Source organism: Cucurbita pepo, chromosome 4, assembly GCF_057944985.1.
Source record: "Cucurbita pepo subsp. pepo isolate OVF chromosome 4, ASM5794498v1, whole genome shotgun sequence".
Lineage (NCBI taxonomy): Eukaryota > Viridiplantae > Streptophyta > Magnoliopsida > Cucurbitales > Cucurbitaceae > Cucurbita > Cucurbita pepo.
The window spans coordinates 7,741,226-7,766,569 of NC_141801.1; the positions used below are offsets into that span (position 1 = coordinate 7,741,226).

General features: G+C 38.5%; 4 protein-coding genes and 1 long non-coding RNA gene across 6 annotated transcripts; 3 read left to right on the plus strand and 2 right to left on the minus strand.

Moving 5' to 3' along the window:
- Window positions 1-2,302: 2,302 nt before the first annotated feature.
- Window positions 2,303-4,577, plus strand: LOC147792986 (uncharacterized). The gene is made up of 3 exons (XR_015420707.1): window positions 2,303-2,868; window positions 3,084-3,139; window positions 4,190-4,577. It is a non-coding gene; the product is annotated as an uncharacterized LOC147792986 (long non-coding RNA).
- An 897-nt stretch (window positions 4,578-5,474) lies between these two features.
- LOC111793973 (BTB/POZ domain-containing protein At3g05675) lies at window positions 5,475-8,195 on the plus strand. Its single transcript, XM_023676067.2, has 2 exons — window positions 5,475-6,832; window positions 7,673-8,195. The coding sequence occupies exons 1-2, from the start codon at window positions 5,669-5,671 to the stop codon at window positions 7,940-7,942; spliced, it is 1,434 nt and encodes a 477-aa protein (XP_023531835.1). The 5' UTR covers window positions 5,475-5,668; the 3' UTR covers window positions 7,943-8,195.
- LOC111793910 (envelope glycoprotein) lies at window positions 7,179-9,950 on the minus strand. 2 transcript variants are annotated; one of them, XR_015420706.1, is made up of 4 exons: window positions 9,740-9,950; window positions 9,468-9,586; window positions 8,738-8,840; window positions 7,179-7,307 (listed from the first exon to the last, which is right to left on the minus strand). XR_015420706.1 is itself a non-coding variant. In XM_023675980.2 (3 exons), the coding sequence occupies exons 1-3, from the start codon at window positions 9,874-9,876 to the stop codon at window positions 8,821-8,823; spliced, it is 276 nt and encodes a 91-aa protein (XP_023531748.1). In that variant the 5' UTR covers window positions 9,877-9,950; the 3' UTR covers window positions 8,620-8,820. The 2 variants fall into 2 exon arrangements, 1 of the variants encoding a protein (XP_023531748.1); XM_023675980.2 differs by lacking the exon at window positions 7,179-7,307 and having other exon boundaries at window positions 8,620-8,840.
- A 449-nt stretch (window positions 9,951-10,399) lies between these two features.
- LOC111792175 (NADH dehydrogenase [ubiquinone] iron-sulfur protein 8, mitochondrial) lies at window positions 10,400-13,500 on the plus strand. Its single transcript, XM_023673509.2, has 8 exons — window positions 10,400-10,563; window positions 11,563-11,641; window positions 11,832-11,885; window positions 12,000-12,091; window positions 12,179-12,292; window positions 12,798-12,865; window positions 12,930-13,041; window positions 13,126-13,500. Exons 1-8 carry the CDS (start codon window positions 10,510-10,512, stop codon window positions 13,219-13,221), a joined length of 669 nt encoding a protein of 222 aa, XP_023529277.1. The 5' UTR covers window positions 10,400-10,509; the 3' UTR covers window positions 13,222-13,500.
- A 1,145-nt stretch (window positions 13,501-14,645) lies between these two features.
- LOC111793790 (putative LRR receptor-like serine/threonine-protein kinase At2g16250) lies at window positions 14,646-20,181 on the minus strand. The gene is made up of 4 exons (XM_023675832.2): window positions 17,850-20,181; window positions 16,700-16,828; window positions 16,530-16,552; window positions 14,646-15,448 (listed from the first exon to the last, which is right to left on the minus strand). The coding sequence occupies exons 1-4, from the start codon at window positions 19,658-19,660 to the stop codon at window positions 14,835-14,837; spliced, it is 2,577 nt and encodes an 858-aa protein (XP_023531600.2). The 5' UTR covers window positions 19,661-20,181; the 3' UTR covers window positions 14,646-14,834.
- Window positions 20,182-25,344: the final 5,163 nt, after the last annotated feature.

The window sequence follows — 25,344 nt, forward strand, 5'->3', positions numbered from 1 at the left end:
TCACGAGCAATTTGGGAGTTCACATCCAACAATACATCCTATGTTTAATGCTATTTTTCGAATTCTTTTTCAAATAGCGCCAATTTTTTTTTTTTTTTTGAAATATCATCGACCGTGCCTCGCTTCATCTCAAAATATCCGAGAGATAGAGTGATATGAACGACGACCAAGAAATTTCCATATCTCAAGGTCTAATTACAAGGACGAAAGCCAAGAAGCTACAACAAACTTTGTACACTTATATTCGAGCTATGATGAACTCATTAAAGGAAATTCTAGAAGCCGTTGGAGACATCCCTTATATGTTGTGCAAACTTGAGATTCAAGTAAGAGATGCATTAAATGCACTTTAAGTTGTATTTAATGAATTCAGCTGAATTTATGGAACAGTACCAAGATGACTAATAAGCACATTTCATTCCTTGCACTATTTAATTATAATTTAAATATTTGTTTGTCGTATTTAAGCTAGTTTTTAATATAGGCGCTAAAAGTATAAGTTATCATATTCCACCATTAATCAGCCATTTTAATATGGTATTTCTCATCTATTAGCGAATTTAATATGGGAGTCATGTGTAACATAGGTTAAGGTTGTAAAGGCTATATACTCCTTATTTTCTTTGATTAGAGACATCACATTCTGGAATTAAAAATGATAGAATTTCTATTTTTTTAGATTTGTTGAGAGCTAAGATTTTCTTTGCAAATTCTTGTGTTTAGAACTTGCATGTTAGAGTCATTCAAGTGGTATTGATCAAACCTCTTATAGAGTGATTCGAATCATGAGTTTAGAAACGAGTTTTCTTTACTCTTGATTACGATCATCAAGGTAATCCGTTCCATGGGTTGATTCCATATCATAGCGAGTTTAGCAACCTTTTAGAAGCTTGATAAAGCTAGAAAATTGATGGTTGTCTAGAGATAGCCTTTGAACGATATGTAGCATTTAGCTACAAAATTAAGGTTCGATTAGAACCGGTAAATAGTTTAGTTATTGAGTATATTTTTTAATTGAGCATAAACGAGGAGGTTGATGGCAGATGCATATTGGAGCTATGCTGCTATATAGGAGCAGGTATGTATCAATCTGTGGCTCAAGTCCATCGAGAAGTGAGAGATTATATATTGGTATAAGAACACTAGGCTTTGTAGACTTTTTCTAGATATATAGCTCTCGAGTTCCTTCTATCTCAACTCAAGAATGCCTTGTCACGTCCAAGTAAGTGAGGAAGAACATGAAGTAGCAACCTTATGATTTATGCGTCCACGAATTTTAAATAAATGTTGTGGGTTGATTTTCGAAAAACCCATGAAGATGTTTGATGTCAAGAGAACAAAGAAAAACATAACCGAAGCTCGTTGAACAAGTTAAGGATCATAACACCATGAGCAAATGATGCCACTAATCGACGCAAAGACATAGGGAATTTCGGGCTTAGGATTGCAACGAGAAAGAGTGCCTAGAAGGATAGTGTCCCTAAATCTCGATGGCAGCTACAAGGACCGTAGAAGAATTTGCATGACTCATTCGTTGCAGTCTTACAAAGGCCTAGGTTAATAAGGTTGATTAGGTCAAAATTCGAGTGCTAGGATGTAATGCATCCATAACTCGGTACAAGGCTGACCAAAATTCTTTGGAATCTTGGTCATGATTGGCTCGACGATGGTTATATGAAACACCATAGTTAGGGGACAAGGGTCGTGTTGGTTGGTATTGGTGTCGGTGTCGACAAAACACGGTGTGGCACTACATGGGAGTGCAATATATAATAAAATCTATATTAAATTAAAGGGTTAAAAAGATTAAAGGTTAAACTTAGATTTAGTTCCTAAATTTTTATATTTACATTTTATTTCGTCTCCTATATTTTAAAAAGTGTCTAATAAATTTTAAAAATTTTAATTTATTGAATTTTAAAAATGTCTAATAAATCTCAAACCTACCGTTTTGAATCTAATAAAATTTTAATATATTATTTTTAGAATTTAATTAAGAATTTAAATATTTTCTAAAAAATGAGGAAAGTTATGGTAGAAAATTTAAGAGCAAATAAACATACTATTAAAATTTTGTTTTTAAAAAATATCCTTAAATTAAAAAGAAAAAGAATTAAAAAAATATCACTTATCTTAAAAAAAATGTTTAAAAAATATTATTAAGAGTTTGTGTAACGGGTAGGGGTTTCAAAAAAAAAAAAAAAAAAAAAAAAAAAAAAAAAAAAAAAAAACTCCTTAAATCTCGCCGGAAATCATGGGCTTTCCAGAGTGAGGCATGCTTTGCTAGGCAAGGCGTATTAATGCGTATTAAACCGTAGCTACCTTAGTAGCCGTCTTTTCCTTTTTGAGTGACTGTCATACCTGTGAAGGAGGAGCCGAAGGGTTTAGGTGAGGGATCGAAAACGTCGCGAGACTTCAGATCGGGTTCAATAACGCCGCGAACTTTAGGTAGGAGCAAGCGCTAGTGTACGTCGGGCAGGGAGGGACAGACGCGCCACCGGAGATGGATGAACGACGACGCTTCCACAGGTGACAGCAGCCAAGCCCACGATTAGGGCTATTGAGGCGTTCGGGCGAGGAAGACGAAGCGGCGGGCGCGGGTCGACCCTCGGCATTCTGCGGTTCGTCTCGGCTGGCGTGCAGCCCACACCTCACAGGCCGCGCTCAAGCCCACCATTGGGCCTCGTTCCTTTTCGGCCCAAACCAGAGGTGCGCCAAAAAAAAAAAACCCTGCGCCGTTAGGGTTCTTCGAAGCCCATCGGTTTCGGCTCCACCAGCGGCTCGGCTAGGTCGGCTCGACTGTGCGTCTTGGTTTCTAGGTTTTTGACCCTTCTGGAGTCATTCCCACCCTTGTTTCAGCCATCTGAGGTCAGTATAACTCCATTGCGATAAAATAGATTGTGATAGGGACGTACCTTGGTAGCTAGGCATAAGAGCTAGTTGGGAAATGACTCTAAGTGTATCATGTTATCTTATAGGAGGTAGTATAACCGATAAAATAGATTGTGATAGGGACGTACCTTGGTAGCTAGGCATAAGAGCTAGTTGGGAAATGGCTCTAAGTGTATCATGTTATCTTATAGGAGGTAGTTAGGCGCTGGAGTTAGCATTGTGGGTGACTTCGGCCAAGGCCAAGGAGGTAAGTAACCTTACTGTTGGCGTTAGTTTTGTATGTATGTTGGTGCGTGCCCTGTGGGCCTTGCATGCACCATATGTTGTTGCTGTAGGCTAGGTTAGATGTTTCTTGCCGTGAAATGCTATGCATGCTTTGTTTATGTATGTGATTCTTGCAGTGAATTGCTATGTATGCCATGTTTATAATATGATGTTGTGATGCGTTTTGTCGCCCTGTATGTATGATGAGCTTGATTGACATGTTATGATTGTAATGAGAACCCCACATGCCATGAATAAGATGACTAGTATGCTAGGACATGCTTGCTCAATGTGGACCCGGTTATGCTATGTTATGCTTGCCTAATGTGGACCCGGTTATGCTATGTAATGCGGCGAGGGGGGGGATGGAGCGTCGTATGTGTAATGCCATGGAGGTAAACCTTAAGAACCTCATGCACGCTATGGTTGGGGCACTCCCCCGTTATGCTACTGATGGTATGGATGCGTATATTCGATATTGTGTTCGCCACGATATCATGCAGGCCCTCCTTTGTCCGTGGCATCCGGTATTGTATGTCATACATACCCGACCAAGCCAGGCCCAGGGAGTTCGCTTGCGAGCTCGCCTGGTGGGCCCACAGTCACACACGTGGGCCATGTGTGGGAAATTACCATGCATCCACCCCTGCCCGGACAAGGCAAGGGCCTAAGGCCATGGGAAGGAATGGAAGACAAACCTCGCTCTCAGCTGCGTTCTTCTAACATTGTGCGGCATGTATGGTAATGATGTGCGACATGTATGGGTATTCTCTGTGACATGCATGTGTGTTGCGTGCGTCATGTACGTGTATTGTGTGCGACTGCTTGCATGTATTGTGTGCGACTGCTTGCATGTATTGTGTGCGACTGCTTGCATGTATTGTGTGCGACTGCTTGCATGTATTGTGTGCGACTGCTTGCATGTATTGTGTGCGACTGCTTGTATCCGAATGTATGAATATATGCTTAACCCCGGGCGACTTACTGGGTATTTTATATAATACTCAAGCCACGTGCTACCAATATTTTTCAGGAAAGGGCAAGGCTCCCATGTACGGATGACGGTGGATGAGGCGAAGGGCCATGGAAATCTTGAGGAGGGTTTGTTGTGTCGTGGCGGCTGTTGGATTCTCTTGGGTTCTTAGTTTTGCGAATTGTTTTCTCTAGTCTCTGTTGATTACCTCTAGGCTAGGTTGTCGCAATTGTTTTCCTCGATATGAACGGCTTAAATTGATGAATGCATTTTCGTTGTTGATTACTTCTAGGCTAGGTTGTCGCAATTGTTTTCCTAGATATGAACTGCTTAAATTGATGAATGCATTTTCGTTACCGAGGCTGTCCCATGTGAACTCTTGTCCTGTTGTTTTGACGAGTATAAGGTAACGTCGCTAATTAGGGTGGAGAAAATTAGGGGCGTTACAGTTTGATACGCTAAAACTCACTTTTTAATTTTTTTAAAAACTTTAAAATACTTTTACCCTTAGTATCACGTTTTGAAAATATCATTTTCGAAAGTACCCGTGAAAAAGTTTGGAAATGATTTTTGAAGCCCTAAGAACTTTTTTAAATATTTTTTTTCTATAAAAGATAAAAAATGTTAATGTTATTTTAAAATTTTAATAAATATTTCTTAAATATGGTATCATAATTTATTTATTTATTTATTTTAAGTTTAAAAGTATTAATAAAACTTTTAAAAATTTAAGAATATTTATTTATACAAAGTATAAAGTTTAGACGTATTTTTATTAATTTAGTTTTGGTTGTCTCATAGGTTTGGAGATTATAGCCACTGGGACGACCAATACGACAATAGCCCAATGACCATTTCGGCCTAAAAAAATTAAAGCATCCCCAAGAATTTGGCTTAGGAGAATCAAATACAGAAAACTCTATACAAAAACGAGTCGAATAAGTGTGGAATTTTGAGTATGGGAAAACCATGAGTAGGACGCTTCGACTCAACCCGACCACACGCAATGAAAATACTTTATTGGAACGTTCGAAGGAATGAAAAATTCTCGAGAATAATTGGATTAAGTTTAAAGGTTGTCGGGACGTTGTCGAGGATTGATAAAATGTTATTCCAACTTAGAGATTGGATATTTTCAAGAACATGGTAGTTAATTGTTTGAGAGAAGTCTTGGTAAGTTGAACAACGAAAAGATGAACGATTATATCAAAAAGGACGATTGATTCAAAAGAGATCTTGATTTTCTTTTAGATCTGGAAAGATTTTAAATTTGATTATTGTATTTGCAATTTTATATTAAACATCATATAAGAATTTTAAGATTACCCCTTGTAATATAGTCAATTATATAACTCCCCAAAATCATCCAATTATCCATTTCCCTTTCAATGGGAGGTTCGATATCTAGAACAATCTCCATTCTTCTCTGATAATGTATTCTTGATTCCGTAAGGAAACTGTAAATTTCATCAGCGAATTGCAACGCCTATCCATTCTTTCGTGAGGGAACTGTAAATTCCACCACCGATTCGCAAGGAAATGACCGCCGGACCTTCGAAGAAGAGGCAGCGGGTTCAACACTCTGCCTCCACCAGCCGCCACTCCTCCGTCATCCCTACCATCGACTGCTCCTCCTTACCAGATAAATCCTCCACAGAAGTTTCTAAAAAGCCCCTTAATCTCCGCCGTAATACATCGTTTTCCTCCATCGCCGCCTTCAACGACGCCTCCACTGCCGATATTCTCCTCCGTCTGTATTTAGAGGTTACTCCTTTCGATTCGTCTGATTCCGAGTTTCTTACGTCTTCCGACGTCCAGATTTATCTCCATTCGCATGTTCTTCGCCGATCGAAGTACTTTTCTGCTCTGTTATCCGATCGATGGCAGCCTCAGAAGGATGATGATTCCAGTCCTTTGAGATTAGGTTTTGGTGTCCCGGCGGCGCATGGCTCCATGGATAACCATTTGGCTGTTCTTGAGCTTCTTTATGTCGATGATATGACGGAGGCTATAGATAGCGCGAAGACGGCGTTGGATCTCCTCCCCGTCGCACTTAAATTTCTTTTCGAGGATTGCGTGAAGTCCTGCGTTCGATTCCTCGAGGCGGTGCCGTGGACGGACGAGGAGGAGAAGAGAGTGATGAATTTGATACCATTTCTGCAGGAGGAGGAATCCAGAGAGCTTCTTTCTAGGGTTTCGCCTGGCCGGAATGATTCCTGCGAGGAAATGTTGCAGGGACTGATCTTAGCAGCCATTCATAATTATCCCAACATGGCTTTCGTGAAGGCATTTGTGGCGAAGCTTTTGAAGGATTTTTCATCGAAGGAGTCGGCGAAGAGAGTGCTGAAGCGGGCATTCGAGACGAGCTTGAAGGTCGTGAAGGAGTCATTGGAGGAATATTCGAGCCCGAATTTTAGAGGAGATCATAACGAGACGGAGGCCATTCAGAGGCTGAATTTGCATACTGCAATGACGAATGCTAAGCATTTGTCGTGGCTGGTTGAGAGGATGATTGAATTGAGGGTGGCTGATGTTGCTGTGGTTGAATGGAGTGAACAGGCTTCTTTTACTGCAGATTTACAGAGAGCGTTTCGGGACGATGCGTGGCGGGGCATTGTCCCGGGGTTTCCTTCGGTTCTTCTGCGATGTACCTCGAAGCTTGCCAATGCTGTTGCTGCTGGTACCATTTTGGCCACTAAACAGGTATCAACCATCTTGCACAATCTTTCCAACTTCTCATCAGTTTATGGTAATGTGCTGTCCCTTTGATTTCTTGAAAGATGGCAAAGGTCTCTTTTGGTGTTAATCTGATTATAGTAACAGACCAAACCCACCACCGCCTGCAATATGGGCTTTCCTTCCCTCTTGACTTCCCCTTCTTGCAGAAGGGATAGATTTTCACGTTCTCCTCCCAACCAATATTTTCAGGATCCACCCCCTTTACGGCCAGCGTCTTTATTTCTTTCTCCAATTGATGTAGGACCCCCCCAATCCACCCCATTCGGTCTCCAGCGTCCTTGCTGGCACAATGCCTCGTGTCCACTTCCCTTCAGGGCTCTGCCTCTTCGCTGGCACATCGCTTGATGTTTGGCTTTGATACCATTAGTAACGTCCCAAGTCCACAGCTGACAGATATTGTTCTCTTTGAGCTTTCTCTTACGAGCTTCTCCAAATGTCTCTGTTAGGAAAAAGTTTTCACACTCTTATAAAGAATGTTCCGATTTTCTCCCGAACTGATGTAAGATCTTACAAGTTATTAACAACATACAAGTTATTAACAACATAGTAGTTAGCAAATTTGGTCTAATTTTCTAATGGAGGATCATGGTTTGCTTGAGATTTCTTGCGTGTTTACAATTGGAAGGTCCAAGAGTAACGAGTTAGTCTAAAGGCATTTTTGAGGAAAAACGAAGCCCCTTTTTTCTTTCTTGCTTGCTTTTGTAATGAGAAACCAAATTGTTAATGTAGCTGTTTGGGCGTGTGGATTGATTAGAAAACTGCTTAATTTATACTTGGTTTTCACTTGGGGTTCTAACATTTCAGGTTAGAAAGAAGCTGGTCAAGCATTGGCTTCCGGTTCTGCTTGTCAGCAAAGACCATTCCCCCTTGCTTTCCAGCAACAAGAATCTGTGTATGGAGCTGGAGGAAACATTCCTAAGAATCATTTCTACCCTTCCTTTGTCTGATGCACAGGAGTTGTTGCAGCAGTGTCTTAGCTTCACTAGAAATGTTGATGATTGCCCTCACCTATTCAAAGCATTTAACACCTGGTTTCGACGCGCAATGCACCCACCACAGCCAGAGAAACTTTGATAAAAAAGGAAACTGTGAGTTGTGATTTCCCATCTCTTTAGTATTGTGCATATAGGAAGTGGAAACTTAAACTTTGTATATAAACCCAGAAAGGTTTTCCTTCTGCAACTAAAATGGTCTCCTTGGATGCTCTTGGTGTACTTTTTCTCACAAGCACGATGTTTCTTTTGTTTTTTTGGCTGCAGTTGTGATGTAAATTAGATGAGAAGCTTTATAGTTATTCAAATCTATTGGCAACTGATATTTTTCCCTTCGTTTGTTTGTTTGTTTTCTTTTGAGCATGTTCAAATCGTTTTGGGCAATAATTTCAGAACAGAGTTGTTGGAGAAATGTTAATTCAAGTAAAATGTAGGCTAAAAGATAGAAGGGCTGTAGGTATTGTAAACTCGGGCGGGCGGGCGGGCGGGCGTGAGTTCTAGTTTAACCTTACTCTTTGGATATTGTCATAAAGAGAACCCCTTTGGTTTGACTTATGGGAGGCTTGTTAGGTATCCTATTATAATCTAACCTATATGAAAAATGGTAATGTAATCGGTGGCAACAACACTCTGAAGTTTCAATTCAAGGCCGCATATCTAGAGCATAGAGAAAATTGCATGCATGTTATTGAACAAAATCCATAGCAACAAAGAGATGCCTAATAACAATTCAATTTCTCAAAACAATAACTCTCAGCATATCCAGAAAAGGTGGCCGCGTTGCATTAACAATGATCAAAACTTAGAAGCAGTTGTCTATATAATTCTTCCTTGTTTTAAAGGTATCTTACAAAGATTAATAGGAAAGATGAAAAACCTCGCAAGTCTTACAAGGTGTCCTCTCAGCTACCAGTCATTGAGCTGTATAGTCGATTCAAATTTGTTTTCCCGGTCTTTATGTCACAAAGGTGTTGCAAATCCTATAAGATAAGGTATAATGATGAAGTTAGGATATGAAATCATGCTATACAAGATATTTATGAGTATGGATGACCATTCAAGATGAAAGTTATGGATTATCATTTATCTTAGTGTATTTCATAACAGAGTCAATTTTGCTTTTAGTTCTCCATGTTTTATGCATAAGCGTATATGGACTCTTTCTGGACATACTTATGATTTTGGTTTTTGAAATTGGGCGAACATCTCAAAACTCAAAAGAATTCTTCTAATAAGAAACTAAACAAAGAAGTTATTAGTAAACATGAACTATTTTACTTTTTTCAAAAACAAAAAGATGAGAACAAAATCGTTCTCAGACCAGGGTTGAGAGTTCAAGGCAATCGAAGTTCAAAGCACATTGCATAGTCTATGCAGGTAAGAAGACCATTGCCGAACTTCTTCCACTTCCTTTAAGAGATAAAACTGGGAAAGAGAAACAATAGTGCAAAATTTCCTGATAGAAGTGTTGCAGAACAACGAGAACACAACAGAGAGTTAACAAAACAAGATCCGAAATCATACGAACAAAAATCCTCTCCGTATCGCCCAAGGATATGCACATAATCATAAGAACAGTTTATATAGAGAAACGGCGAATAAAAAACCTTCAGAAAGCCAGCTCCAGCAATGCGAATCGACGGCAATTTTGGACTTCAACCGAGCTGAGGCGACGGCGCTATGGAGTGGCATCAGAGACTCCACAGTAGCCAAAGACGAAACAATCCTAGAGTAAAATAAAGTACGACCGATGAAAAATGAAAGCAAATCAAGTATTTTCAAGATCCGAAAAAGTTCAAATACAGTAAATCAACAGATCGCAAAGAAATTCCAGCACGTCAACGACTGAATGAAATTGCAGAATTTGAAGTAAAAATACCTGGAAACGGAAGTGAGGCCTTTGGAGGAAGAAGAATCCGGCATTGGATTTAAGGTTTTACGAAGCAGTGTTCTGGTCCGGCCGGCCATGGACCTTGAACCCGTCGCCGTGAGAACTGATCGGCAAACGGAAGCCATTTCTGGTCTTCGGGAGTAGGCGGAACGCAGGTTTTTCCCTACACACCGCCTTGGGAACTGACTTTATAACGGGAAAATTTTCTCTGCTTATATATATATATATATATTAAACTCTATGAAGTTATTAAGTATAAAATTTTTAGCGGGCGTAATTATTTTGTGTTTGGTGTTAAATAATCTATTTTATTTTGAAATTATTTTAATTATTCAGTTTATTATATACATTTTCCAAAATATAATTAACCTCAATATTTAAAATATTTTATTGAAATTTCAATAAAAATATTCATAAATATCGACGTCAACGAATAATTGATGAAAAATTATAAAATAAAAAATAGAAAAAAAAAAGTAATAAATAAATATTTTACACTTTGTGGGCTATTTTTATATTTCTGCCAGAACAAAGCCCAGATAAAAGCCCATATAACAGCCCATATAAAAGCCCATATAACAGCCCATATAAAAGCCCAAGACCAGGCCGAAGCCCAAGAAGCGGCGTTTTATCGACGGGAAATCGGAACGATTCAGGGACTCGGTGATCACATAGATCAGTCTCTGCAGAAACATTTCGGAATCCCTCCCCTGTGAGTAGCGGTGGAAAACATTGCTTAGACAGAGCCAACGTTTGCGATGGCTGCGATCTTAGCTCGCAAATCCCTTCTTGCTCTTCGTGCTCGTCAGTTTGTAAGCAATCTTCTATTCTTTGCCCTAATTTTTCTAATCTTCCGCCCCCTCCCCCCCTTTTGCTGGTTATAGACTTGTAAGAGCTAGTTGCCTGAATATGGACGACGTTGTGCTTTTATTTTGTTTTGAGCTTTCTGGCGTTTGCAATTGAATTGAGGTTTTCTGGGTGGCAATTTGTTTGTTTTAGTTTAGATATTCGAATCGTTGAACGGATGGTTTTTTTTCTTTTTAAATTTTATCTTTTATCATACAATTATGGTCATTGGGAATTGTTATGGGAAGCTTATCTGTTCTGTTGGGTTTGTGTTTCATTGCTAATTCAATTGGGACAAACATTTCGATATGGAATTGAGACTGTCTGTCCTTTCTTTCCCCTAACAAGGAAGGATTTGTAATTTTAATGTCCCATTTGGAGGGAGATAATGTTTAGAAAGAGAACTTGAAGTACTAACTACTGCCGACTAGGCAGTTGATTGTTAGTCTGTTTATGCAGTGCAATATCCTGAACTTTCCTGGAAAAATGTAGGCTATTTCTAGATAGGTCGTCAAGATCTGTGGGTGGTATCCGAAATTTTGGGGGTGATGTTTAAGATATCTTGTATGTTCTTTCCTTGAATTGCGGTTTGGGAAAACTAAAGGAGATTAGAATTATGGTGTTGTGTGGCTTATTTTGCTTGTAACTGGATTACCAGTTATTTATCTATTTCTATGTTGGGATGGGAGGGTTCTGTTCAATTTTCACCTTTGAAGGTCTTTTAGTGTTATTTGCTTTGTTTGTTTATTAAAAAAAGTGTTATTTTCTTTGCTGTGAATATTTCACTTTGATATTTGATGAAACATATTATTTACTGAGCTTTAGTTGTCAATGGAAGTATTCACAATATTGATTGAAAACTTGATAGTAATCATGCCATATAAATCATATTCCTCAATTTTTGTAGTTGTAAGAACGTTTTGTACCCTTTATTTTATTTATTATATGTAATCTACTGTTGTTAGGCCATCTCTGGGCAAGCATTGCAAGGTTCTCCGTTTCATGGTCTCCGGTCAAGTGCACACTTGTACAGTACCAAAAGAGGTTTTTTTTCTGATTCTCATCATCTTAATAATTATACTCGTATATCCATATTGGCATAATTAATCACTGCTGAACCAAGCAGTGTGCATATGATCCACAGGATGCGAACTTATTCGTTTTTTCCTGCCATAATGGTGCGTTGGGTATTTTTCTTACCTTCGAATTCTTTTCCATCTCATTACTTCTGCAGAGGATGAAGAAAGAGAGCAGCTTGCCAAGGAGATGTCGAAGGACTGGAATTCTAGTAATTTTATATTTTCTTCTTGTTTCTTCACTGTTTCCTTTTAAATCTTTTTCAGTTGTTCGTTCTATTAGGTTTGACGGTTCTTACAAAAATTTATTTCTTGGCTCTTTGTAGTTTTTGAGCGTAGCATAAACACTCTATTTCTCACTGAAATGGTACGGGGTCTGATGCTGACTCTTAAATACTTCTTTGAGAAAAAAGTCACTGTAAGTGTCTTCCAAACAACCTTCTGTAGCACTAAGCTAAAATTCTTGTTGATCCTGATTTCTGATTATTGTTCATGTATCATGTAGATCAATTACCCATTTGAGAAAGGCCCACTAAGTCCTCGCTTTCGAGGTGAGCATGCCCTCCGACGATATGCAACTGGAGAAGAACGATGCATTGCATGCAAACTTTGTGAAGCTGTAAGAATTTGGATCTATATTTTTAAGTTTTAGTTTAAATCATTTTGGTTTGGACAATATATTTCTACAACAAAATGTTAAAGAAGTCTGTAGCACTATAGCTTGGTCATTATTTTACCATCTCTTAATGCATTGAAGCACATATTGTCATTTTAAGTCAAGTTGAGAGTCTTACGAGGGTAGAATATATCTAAGGTGATCTAGACACGCCATTAAGTTTCTGTGATGGTTAGAATTCAAGTTTGTAGAAATGGTTACTTTAGGGTGAGTTTAGGATGCATTATGAATGAAATGGTTTTAAGTGAAGCACTTATCTTGTTTACATAATATGTTAGCCGGCCATGGTTGGAATACTTTTGGTTTTTATTTCCTAAACAATTATTGAGATAAATTCGATATTTTAAAATGTGCTACATTTGAGCATAAGCTTAGCTGATCATTACTTTGTGTTGTGGCTTTGAACTTATGCTCGTTATTCGATTATTCTATTTGATTTTCTTATTAGATTTGCCCTGCCCAAGCAATCACAATTGAAGCCGAGGAACGAGAAGATGGTAGTCGTAGGACCACAAGGTGATCACCTCCACAACATCTCTTTATTCTATTATCCGTGTCCCTAATTAATCTTATTTTTCAGGTATGACATTGACATGACCAAATGCATCTACTGTGGATTCTGTCAAGAGGCATGCCCTGTTGACGCCATTGTCGAAGGTCCCAACTTCGAGTTTGCCACAGAGACTCACGAGGTTGATCTTATTACGTTTTGAATGTTATGGTAAGCTACCAACGTTGGTGATGAATGTATGCTCATAGTTTCTGTGATTTTGTAGGAGCTTCTCTATGACAAAGAAAAGTTACTTGAGAACGGAGACCGCTGGGAGACTGAGATTGCAGAGAACCTTAGATCTGAAAGCCTCTATCGCTGATACATTTGCCAATGGTGCACTCTGCATTTAACTTTTCTTTAGTGGCATTCATAATAAGATAAACCTGAGCATGCTGTTGAAATTATTTTGTGTTCTTGGTATACATGAGTTGAGAACATAGTTCTTGCTTCTTACTACGGCCCAAGTCTGGGATTTTTCTGATATCTTTTGTTTTTCTTCCCAATAAAAATGGGAATGGTATGGTTTCTCATGGAACAGTCGTAATGTAGGTAATATTTGAACAATGTCATCAATATCTCATCAATGTTCTTCCAGAAAGCATCAGAAATGTGTCAATTTGATTATCAAAGTTCACTAGACTGCATTCCTTAATATTCGATGCTGGATAGATAAGATTTTCTAACCAAGGGTCATACTTAGAAGGTTTGGTCCATGAGTTCTCAAGCTTTTAGTTCTTGCCCCTTTAAACATTCCCTCCCCTAGGAGACTTGTGGGTCTTATGGTCAGTGAACAACTCGATCTAAATGTATGCCCAAGACTTCATGCGTTTCTTGCGATATAGCCTGATACCCGCATCTAGGGCTTCATGGGTCCCCTTGGTTACAATCTACATATCTATGTCCAGAATTTCATGCGTTCTCTGAATACCTACACCCCATGCTTCATGTGTTATCTGTGACGTAGTCTGTATCATAAAACCATGTTACACTACGCATGAGGACTACACATGAGGTCTTTAGGGTATTTAGGGTATCTTAGGTAGAGTAGTACTAGTTGTCTTCTTATCATGGTAGGTTTAGGGCTTGGGTTGTGCATTAAGAATGGGTCTCATAATTCTTTTAGCAGTATTTTGGTTATAATCTTGGGTTGAGTTCTTAACATATTCCAAATCATTTAGAGGCCACTTGGGTTTCAAACCATTTTGGTCATTTCACACTTATCCTTGGTTTAGCCACTCACAAAAGGTCCCACAATGTACAAAAGAGTCAATTTCAACCATGCACAACATTAGAGAAGTTCATAAATGTCTAACCATGGAAAGACCTATAAAACAAGAGTTAACCAATAAGAGAGTTCAAATGTACTATGAAATTAACCACGGAGGCCATTAGAAGGAATGATTAGTGATCACTATATGGGCTGAGCCTATATTTAAAAAGGGAACAGAGTGAGGCCATTAGAAGGAATGATTAGTGATCACTATATGGGCTGAGCCTATATTTAAAAAGGGAACAGAGTTTCGATTTTGACTATATGATGATGGTCCATGATTTTTTGAAACTGATCATAAACATGTGTCAGTTAAGGTCTCTATGTGTCAATTAAGGTCTATGTGTCAATTAAGGTCGAGCTAGACAACTTAATCTAAGACAGACACAAGTGACCGACCCTTCTTCCAAAGAAAATTGGATATATATCATGTATGTACAACTCGCTATTCGCTCCAATTGGGAGGGGTGCAATTGCAGAAGAGAAGTATGATATGTTTATAGACTGAACTTTCCTTCTCCAACAAAAGAGAATTGGCTTACATTCCAAAAACTACAAGAAACAAATGATCAATTACAGAAAAAATGCAAGCTAAAACCAGCTCAATCTCAAAGTGTGCTGTGTTATTAACAAACAATCAACACCAAACCAATGTGTCCCTCCTACTTATTCTCCAATCTTTCAATGTCTTGAACTTCAGCTGGTTCTGGGAATATCTCCTTCGAATGTCGTCGACGAGACGACGAACGTTCGCTTCCACCATTCCGATCACTTCCTTGCGAACCCATCGTTCCTGATCGTTTGAAACTACTTCCGCCTGCTTTAGACAAGGAGGCTGATGGAAGCATCGTAACATCCGAAAGGCTTTGGTGCCAGCTACCGAACAAAGAAGCATTCCAAGAACTTCCAATGGAAGTTGATCGAAACTGTCTCGAGCTTGAATTCTCTTCCCTTACTACCTTCAATGGATTTTCCAAAGCCTTGAGGATGTATTTCATCACGGGTCGCCTCGAAGGTTTCGGATTGAGACAGGACTTGGCAACAACAGCCACAGCCCATGCTTCTTCCAACAGATCTTCGTCCACGATCAATGACGGATCCAGGATCTTTGTCACGAGTTCCTTGTTGTTTATGCTGATGCAGGGTAAGGTCTGATCTAACCATTCGTTGATTTCGGCATCTGGGACGGCACTGATCCCGAGCATTCCTGTTACGAGCTCGAGCAACACCTTTCCGAAACAATAAACATCATAGGTACAAACTGCTGTCTGCAAACCTGGTTGTTAAAAGGGATGAATTATTCTGGTACGCATATAATATGGAAGGACATTGTTTCAATTATGTTATTGAGAACATTCAAATGGTTACTTTTCAGGTTGAATATTATGACACAATTCTCAAATAGAGAGAAGCAAATGACAATAATTCTCCAATGTTTAGGCAACAGTCGTTTCGTAAAAACGCGCAGATCAATACAGTCCATATGGGTCCAACTATCGTCGTTGATGCTCGAACTTCACCCTATACCTTAAGTTTAAGAACTAAGTGTAACAACCCAAGCCCACTGCTAGTAGATATTGTTCTCTTTGGGCTTTCCCTTTCGGACTTCCCCTCAAGGTTCTTAAAAAGCGTATGCTAGAGAGAGGTTTCCACACCCTTATAAAGAATGTTTCGTTCTCCTCTTCAACCAATTTGGGATTTCACAATCCACCTCTCTTCGGGGCCCAACGTCCTCGCTGGCACTCGTTCCCTTCTCCAATTGAGGTGGGATCTCACAATCCCACCCCCCTTTGGGTCCCAATGTCCTCTTTGGCACACTGCTCGGTGTCTAGCTCTGATACCATTAGTAAGAGCCCAAGCCCACCGCTAGCAGGTATTGTCCTCTTTGGGCTATTGTGAGATCTCACATCGGTTTGAGAGGAGAGCGAAACATTTCTTATAAGGGTGTGGAAACCTCTCCTTAAGAGACGTGTTTTAAAAACCTTGAGGGGAAGCTCGAAAGGGAAAGCTCAAAGAGGACAATATCTGGTACGTTGAACCCTCAAGTAGATGAATTGCGAGATCTCACATCAGTTAGAGAGGAGAACGAATCATTTCTTGTAAGGGTATGAAAGCCTCCCCCTAAGAGACGCATTCTAAAGACCTTGAGGGAAGCTCGAAAGGAAAAGCTTAAAAGAACAATATCTGCTAGCGGTAGGCTTGGGCTGTTACACTAGGTATTTAGATCCAATTCAAGCTGAATTCTCCTTTCAAGGGTATTTTCCTCCAAATGAGAACGATTCAATATTGACATGAATCACAAACCGGTGTCGGGAAAACAATTATAAACACGAAAATCGAACTAGTTTTCTACGTACCTAAAGAGGCCTCCTCAGATGACCTGCACATCATTTGGAGAAGAGTACTATCAGAAAATAATGTAAGAACATTATCATACAATGATCAAAGAACTCAAACAGAAACAGATATCACAAATAGAGAACAGACAATGATAATAAGCAGATTCATGAGTTGAAAAGGTACTCACTGTGGCAATCTCAGTAGCTTGCTACTTCTGCTCGGTTGGGCTTCCCCTTGTTGGCCACAGACATGGCTCAAGCTTCCAAGCCGCACTTCAAATTTATCATCAAGAAGTATGCTACTCGCTTGAACATCTCTTCATTACCAAAAGAAAGCATTGTTAATATTTTTATTGTTAGGATGTACATTAAGAAGATATTGTCCGCTTTGGCTCGTTATGTATCGTTGTCAGTCTCACGGTTTTAAAACGCGTCTACTAAGGAGAGGTTTCCACACTCTTACAAGGGATGCTTCGTTCCCTTCTCCAACCAATGTGGGATCTCACAATCCACCCCCTTGAGAGTCAACGTTCTCGTTGGCATACCGCCCAATGTCTGGCTCCAATAGCATTTGTAACAGCCAAAACTCACCGCTAGCGGATATTGTCCGCTTTGGCCTATTACATATAGTCGTCAGCCTCATGGTTTTAAAACGCGTCTACTATGGAGAGAGACTGATGGCGATACGTAACGGGCCAAAAGGACAATATATGCTAGCGGTGGGCTTGGGTTGTTACAAATGGTATCAGAGCCAAACACCAAGTGGTGTGCCAGTGAGGACGCTGGGCTCCAAGGGGGGTGGATGGTGAGATCTCACATTGGTTGGAGATGGAAACACCCAAGGGTGTGGAAACCTCTCCCTAACAGACGATACATAACAGGTCAAAGCGGACAATATCTGCTAGCGGTGAGCTTGAACTGTTACAAATAGTATCAGAGCTAGACACCGGGCGGTGTGCCAGTGAGGACATTGGGCCTCCAAGGGGGGTGGACTGTGAGATCCCATATCGGTTGGAGAGGGGAGCGAAGCATTCCTTATAAGGGTGTGAAAACCTCTCTCTAGCACACGTATTTTAAAAACCTTGAGGAGAACCCTGAAAGGGAAAACCCAATGAGGACAATATCTGCTAGCGGTGACTTAGAATGTTACAAATGGTATCAGAGCCAGACACCATAAAGTGTGCCCGAGAGGATGCTGGCCCCCAAGGGGGGTGGATTGTGAGATCCCACCGGTTGAAGAGGGGAACGAAGCATTCCTTATAAGGGTGTGGAAACCTCTCCCTAGCAGACGCGTTTTAAAAACTTTGAGGAGAAGCTTGAAAGGGAAAGCCAAAGTACCTATGCACGAGAGGAGGAGTACAATGATGATGCAGAAAACAAAGACCCTCAGCAGCTCCTAATGCAATTTTAAGCCTTGTAATCCAATCCAACGACTGCAAACACTCCTCATCACTCATAACTTTCTTGAACAACGAAGCTGATAAGTCACCATTTGGGACAAATTTATACACCAAAAACTTCTCATTTTCATTCTCCAAGCACTGACCAATAAACGGAACCAATCTTACATTTGAAACCTTACTCAACAATTCCAATTCCACCAAGTAACCATCATTAGCTCGATGCAAATCGACACGTTTGATAACGACACGAACCCCGTTCTGCAATACACCATAAAAAAGATCCCCTGAATGACCATGTTTAACAAGGTTCAAATCACTAAAACCATTACTTGCTTGAACCAACTCGTCATACTTGAACGTTTCTCCTAAACTTGCATAATCAATCAACAACCGAGGAGTCGGTTCAACAGCCTCCGTAGGAAGAACAGGTCCCACGACGCCTCGTCTTTGATTAGTAGTTCTTCTCTTCCTCCTCCATAGGAAGATTAGTATCAACAACACTATTAGGAAGATAACAACACTCCCACCAATAACACTGCCTAAGATAACACCATTCCTGTTGCTCTTCTTTGATGATACTTCTGCTATTGGATGTTCGGTAGGCTCGAGAAAGCCGAAAGTATCGAAGATGAGTCCCCTTGCAGAATAGAATGACGTACAAACAGCCAACGTCCTCTGTCTAGACACATTATGGAGGCAGTTACTAACGAAAGATACGTCGGTAGGTAGATAATCAGGAACGTTTCCTTCGAAGTAATTTCCCGACAGATCGATGACACTGAATCTTCTCAATATGATTGTAAGGCTCCCATAAAATGCATTCTGAGATACATTAAGAACAGCATCAGTAATGTTAAAACTCGAGCTATAATTTGGTAGCAATCCTGTAAAACTATTCCTAGACACATCAAGAAGCTGCAATCCAGACATTGACCATAACCCATCAGGGATTAAGCCAGTAAAGTTGTTATCTTTCAGATCCAAGGATTGCAACCGTGTTAACGTTCGAAACAAACCGTCATTCAACGAACCATCGAGCGAATTGCTCCGGAGTACCATACTTCGCAAGCTCGTTAATCCTCTTAACTCCAAAGGCAATGTTCCAGACAAAGAATTGACACTCAGGTCAAGGTCAAGTAAGCTAACAAGCCCTCCAAGTTGAGCTGGTATTGAAGAAGACAACATGTTTTTCGAAAGGTTTAGATACCGAAGCTTCAATAGGCTCCCAACGCCCGGAGGGATCGACCCGGATAAGTAATTAGAAGAAAGATCAAGCCGAGATAGATGTCGAAGCGATGCAAGTGACGATGGAATAGAACCAAATATAGAACAAGACCGTAGATCAAGCACTTGGAGCAAGCTGAGATGATGTCCAAACCACTCAGGAATCACACCAGGAAGAATGAAATTAGAAGCATTAAAGGACTGTAAAAGGGTCAAATTAGCCAAGGATTCAACAGCAAATTGAGGGTTCTTCCTACCAATACTTGTTCTTCTAAAGCCAGCAATATTGATATCAGTTACTCTACCATTAATACACTTGATACCCTTCCAGCCTAAGCAAGGGTGAAGCTTTATAGGCCACTCCTTGGTTCTCAAACCCAACGACGACCTGAGCTCGAGTAACGCAGCTCGTTCAGCCCAGGAAGAACTCGGTGAATCTTGTTGTTGAAATGTGGGCTCAAAGAACAACAAGAACAACAACAAGAATGCAATGTGTATCATAAGTTGCTTATCATAAACCATTGTTCATAAACAAAATCCAACACTGAAATCCTACAAATTCCCATCCCTCTCTCACAGTTTTCTATAACTCAACTCCCAAAATTCCATTATGTTCTTCCCCTGTTCCCCAAAAATCCACTTTGTTCTTCAAATTCTCTGATTTAAAGAGATGGGTATCAAAGAAAAACCAAAACCCACCAAGAAAAACAGAGAAATGACAGTAATATATCAATTTTAGACAGAGATAGAGAGAAAGAGGAATGTAAATTAGTGAAATAAGAGAGTGGTTTATCACTTTCTCTCCCTCTTTCCCAACAGCCAACCCGGAAACTTGGTGTATCCGCCACCGTCCACGGCGGCTTTCGCCAGAAACTTGGTGGCTTTGAAACGCCGGCACTGGAATAGCTCCAACTTCTGCGGCTGTTCACGGCGGAGGGGAGGAAAAACAGGGGATTTGGAAGTGGGGTTTGTATGTTTTAAATGAAAAATTGCTACTTTATTTAAAACAATTTGCTGTGTAGTTGTCAATTTGAAGAAGGTGATGAGAAAAAAGGGGTTGTGATCATTTGAGAGGTCAATGCATTAAATTATGAACATTAAAGTCAGCATTTTTGTTCAAATGGAGCTAACTCAACTGTTTTTCTTATACAACAATTACGAGTACAATATCAAGACATCGATGAATCTAGTTAATTATGTTTGGATCGATCATATCTTAAAGATTATACTTTTTTTTATTTAAAATTATTTAATATTGAAATATAATTTATTTGACGTAAGACTGAAAAATTAAAATTAAAATTTTATTATGTGACGGTTACGTTAAATATATTTTTTTAAAATATTTGAAGTGATATATAAATGAGGAAGATTAAAAAAAAATTATATATTCTTTTGGTAGTTTTTTTGAAGTGTTTTAGAAAAATAAATTGAGAAATGAAAAATTTATGTGTTATTAAAAATGAAAGCTAAATTAGTAAAAATATTGATAAATTTTTTATTTTTTATTTTTAAAAAATATTTATAAACTTTTAAAAGTTTTAATAATAAACTTAAATTTTAAAAATTAGGACTCTCAAATTTTTAATAATTAAAAAGTACCATTTTTAAAAGTACCTATTAAATTTTAAAAGTTCAATTAATAACCTTAATTTTTATATTCGTGAAATTTTTTAAAGTTTAATAATATTTTTTACGGACTTTTTTAAGTGAGGATATTTTAAAAATAAAGTATCAACTATGTAAAATATTATTAAAACTTTAAAAATTTTAAAAATCATTTTTAAATAAATACAAATTTTTATTAATTTAGCTTAAATAAATAAAAAAAATCAAATGAACAAGTGAGAACTATGATGAAATGAGGCTTAATCTTGAGGGAGGGTGCCTTAATCATTACCAAATGACTCCAACTTTTGCAATAAAAAAAATAATTACCTTTTTCTTCAAAGATATATATATATATATATATATATATATATATATATATATTATCAAATAATTGTAAGAATTTAATAATTCATACCACATGGTTTTGGAGTAGCCACATGTGTAAGCCAATTGGATTTAAGGGGCTGTAATTGTCGAAGAAAGTCACGATAGCTTATACTTAAAGTAGACAATATCATATCATTGTGGGAATCCATTGTTCATATTAGTGGTATTAGAGTCATGTCTTTATCTTAACTTAGTCATGTCGACAGAACTCTCAAGTGTTAAACAAAGAAGTTGTGAGCCTCGGTGTAGAAATGGTGAAGATATGAGGTATTCTAGAGAAGAGGAGTCGTCTAGATAGTGCTAGACAAACATATAGATATGAATATTTAAGAGGAAACTCAATTAGAGGAAAATCATGGGTATACAGACAAGGGACACTATCTTTTATTGATACGAGACTTCTGGACAATATTATACCATTCTTGAGAGCTAAGTAATTTGAGGAAATAGTTTCTAAAATAAAATATTATATATTCTCCTATTTAGTTTTTAAGAGGAATTATCTTATCTGTTTTTGTAACTATTTGTATTCATCAATTATATAAACCCTAGTCGTTCGTCGTCGTAGAATTTTCCATCCTAGTATTACCATGTATATTTCTCCTTCTCTCTTTGTGTTCTTTATGTAGATCAAGTGTATGAGTAGTCCGATCCTAAAAAATGGTATCAGAGTTAGAAGAGTCACCATAATCTATAAAGATGAAAAGTTCAAAGATCGGGCTTAAGAAGATTGATGGATTCACTATTAGTCTCTATAAGATGCAGATGGAAGACTATCTATATCAGAAAGATTTTCACAAACTCTTGTCTGGGATGAAACCAGATTCCATGACCATGGTACAGTGGAAACTAGGATTGGTAATTTCTAAGTTCATCCAATTGATGTTGTCCAAAAAGGTAGTGGACGCTCAAGGTTTTGTAGGCTTTAAGGTTGATCCATTTGACATTGTTTAGAAATGTAAGATCAAGAAGATTGACGGATCCAATATCGGTTATTAGAAGATGTAGATTGAAGATTATTTATGCCAGAAAATCTTCATGAACTCTTGTCCGGGGTGAAGCTGGATTCCCTGACCATAGTATAGGGAAGCTCAAGGATTAGTAGGCTCTAGATAATTTTGATGCTGTCCAACAACGCAATGGAAGCTCAAATATTGGTAGGTTCTAGGGTTGATCCATTTGATGCTATCTAGAAATGTAGTGGAAGTTCAAGCATTGTTAGGCTCTAGGGTTGATCCCGTTGACATTTTTCAGACATGTGGGGTTCAATATCAAAGAGAAGACAATGTCAGATTTATTGAAGATGTTATCGAATATGTACAAAAAAAAAAAAAAAAAAAAAAAAAAAAAAAAAAAAAAAAAAAAAAAAAAAAAAAAAAAAAAAAAAAACTATTGCACAAGATAGTTAGAAAAATGAATCTGAATGTTAATTGAAGACTTCACAAATGCATCATGAGTGCCCGATTGGACACGGTAGTTGTGTAAGTCAAAATAAAAAACGGGTTTGGTTGAAGCCAAACTTCTTAGGTTGAGAGGAGTCTTATTCATCAATGAAGCAAGAAAGTGGAAGTGTTATGAGAGGAGTGAGCACGAGAGGTGCGACGCCCGTAGAAGTGCTCCAAGTAGAGTAAGCACGAGAGAGGCAAACGATGTCAGTAGAAGCGCTCCAAGAAGTGATCACAAGTGTATTCCTTGAGCCATCGTCTCGTGTTTAAGGTGGGTAGTTTCACAAGAAATGTCAAGACCAACATTTACTCGAGAAAGAGCACAAAACTGTATGTAAATGTGATGTCCCACATTGGTTGGGGAGGAGAACAAACCACCATTTATAAGGGTGTGGAAACCTTCCCCTAGTAGACGCGTTTTAAAGCCTTGAGGGGAAGTTCGAAAGGGAAAACCCAACGAGGACAATATCTGCTAGCGGTGGATCTGGGCCGTTATAGTAAAAGATATAGAAGAATAAAGTTGTAGCAATACAAAGAGGAGCGTCAGTGCATCGGTTTGGCTACAATGAGAAAATGTTGTGATTGGGCATGTGAGCCTCACTCTGAGGAGTGAACCATTATTCAAAGGAACCGAGGAGTTACCTGTAATTTACGGAGGTTTTTCTCCTCAAAATTCTTCCTCCATAGCCATTTTTCATGATTCTTATCTAGATTGACAGGATCTGTATGTATATAACGATTTAAAACGGTTATGAAATCACGTCTCACTTATATATGATTTGAAATGATGGTAGGAAATAGTAAAAAGTATAGTCAGATTGTATGAACCTGAGTGAGCTCAATGTTTGAGATAAATTTAGATGAGCTCGACTACGTGAATCCAATGATTGAGATACTCAACATTGGTCTTCATCACCTCGGTTTTGTCCGAGATGAAATCATCTCTAAAACCATATTAAAAAATAGTACCGTTCAAACCAACCAAAATTTTTATAAAAATTGAATCAATGTGAGTTGAACCAGATCAAATCGGTTGGATGTAGCTGATCCGAGCAACACTCCCTCACCAGTTGCAGCGTCTGATTACAAACATCTTCTTTGATCTCTATGAACCGTTCTAATTATATCTAATCGGTAAGAGATAATTGATAACAATTTTTTATATAAAATATTTAAAACAAAGTGCATTTTTGAAAAGTCAATCCAAACGGACCCTAATTTTAGTTTCTACGTTTTTTTCTTGCACAATAGTGTAGTGCTTTTCCTTCTAAGCTGGAACATCAATTAGTAGATTTTTTTTTACCGGGAATATTTAGTCAGGTCAAAGGATGAATTAGAGGTATATTAAAGTTCGGCATTGACTGCGAAGACTACTTGATCTATTGTCTCTATTGGGCACCACATATTCACTTTTCTGTCGTTAACTCTCATCAATTTATAACCGTTGATTAAATAAGAATATTATTAATTTGGTTATTAATTTTGTAACCATTTTAATATTAATCTTATTTAATTTCATGTGATATTCAAAGAATTGTCCCGGTAGGCTTGTCTCTGAGGTTGTTGATATCGGAATTTGATAGAGTTTTGTGCGTCACATTACATTTCTTGAGTGACATTTTGGTGAGAGTTTTTGTAGTGTGAGAGTAAGGTATTCACTTGTAACACTTTGATTATTAGTTATTGGTTGCTACCCATGGATGTAGGAGAACTTCTTCTCTCCGAACCACGTAAATATCTTGGTGTCTCTTTGTGTAATTCCGTTCATTGTGGTTGTGAGTACATTCGTTCCGCTTTCGCTACAACAATCGGTATCATAATTTTGTGGTTGTAGCATTTGCCGCACAACAAGTGGTATCAGAGCCTGATTGTGGTATTTGGGGTATTGTAAAAGTTTTGATCTCATCAACCACTACACGTGCTCACAACCGTGCTTATCTTCTTGAAAATCAATTTTTCAAGAATTGTGTTTTTCTACTTTCATCCAAATTACTTGTTACAAATGACAGAGTCATCTGGAATTAAATCACGATGTGGGCCGAGAATTTTGAGTTCTAATCTTGGAGTAGAGAAATTTGATGGAACCAATAATTTTGATGTTTGGCAAGGCGAAGTTAGCGATTTGCTGGCCATGCAAGACCTTGATGCTTCTCTCGAAGAGGAGATGCCTGAAGACATGACAGACGCCGAATGGAAGAAGTTAAATCGACAAGCTTGTGGAATTATTCGATCCTGTCTTGGCAAGGATCAGAAACATCCATTTATGAAGGCGACCATGGTGAAAGAACTATGAGACAAACTTGAGGCGAAATGTATGCAGAAGAGTGTGGAAAATAAACTCCATTTGAATAAGAAACTCTTTCGTTTTGACTACACGAAAGGTATCTCAATGGCTTAACATTTGGATGATTTTAACAAAATCATCACCGATTTGCTCAATCTGGATGTTTTTATGGATGACGAAGACAAAACATTGTTGTTATTGAATTCTTTACTGGAATTCTACGAGTTTTTCGTAACCACCCTACTACATGGAATCATTGATCTTGAATTTGAAGATGTTTCAAATGCCTTGATGAATAATGAGTTGAGAAAGAAGGACAATGAGGCATATCAAGACTCTAACTCAAATGTTCTCACTACTCATGGAAGGACTTCTACTTGGAAAAAGAGTGAACGTGGAAAGTCCTGATCCAAGTCGAGAGGTAGATCTAAAAATTGGAGAAAGCTTGATAAAAATGAGTGTGCATATTGTCGACAGAA

Excerpts from the sequence above, each read along its gene's own strand:
- LOC111793973 (XM_023676067.2), top strand. The coding sequence starts at position 5,669 with ATGACCGCCGGACCTTCGAAGAAGAGGCAGCGGGTTCAACACTCTGCC. Across the intron at positions 6,833-7,672 it reads CCATTTTGGCCACTAAACAG|GTTAGAAAGAAGCTGGTCAA; the intron begins GTATCAACCATC and ends CTAACATTTCAG.
- LOC111793910 (XM_023675980.2), bottom strand. The coding sequence starts at position 9,876 with ATGGCTTCCGTTTGCCGATCAGTTCTCACGGCGACGGGTTCAAGGTCC. Across the intron at positions 9,587-9,739 it reads GGCCTCACTTCCGTTTCCAG|GATTGTTTCGTCTTTGGCTA; the intron begins GTATTTTTACTT and ends ATTTTACTCTAG. Across the intron at positions 8,841-9,467 it reads CTGGAGCTGGCTTTCTGAAG|GATTTGCAACACCTTTGTGA; the intron begins GTTTTTTATTCG and ends CTTATCTTATAG.
- LOC111792175 (XM_023673509.2), top strand. The coding sequence starts at position 10,510 with ATGGCTGCGATCTTAGCTCGCAAATCCCTTCTTGCTCTTCGTGCTCGT. Across the intron at positions 11,642-11,831 it reads CTTGTACAGTACCAAAAGAG|AGGATGAAGAAAGAGAGCAG; the intron begins GTTTTTTTTCTG and ends TTACTTCTGCAG. Across the intron at positions 12,293-12,797 it reads CATGCAAACTTTGTGAAGCT|ATTTGCCCTGCCCAAGCAAT; the intron begins GTAAGAATTTGG and ends TTTTCTTATTAG.
- LOC111793790 (XM_023675832.2), bottom strand. The coding sequence starts at position 19,660 with ATGGTTTATGATAAGCAACTTATGATACACATTGCATTCTTGTTGTTG. Across the intron at positions 16,829-17,849 it reads ACTCCTCCTCTCGTGCATAG|AGATGTTCAAGCGAGTAGCA; the intron begins GTACTTTGGCTT and ends TTGGTAATGAAG. Across the intron at positions 15,449-16,529 it reads ATCTGAGGAGGCCTCTTTAG|GTTTGCAGACAGCAGTTTGT; the intron begins GTACGTAGAAAA and ends TTTAACAACCAG.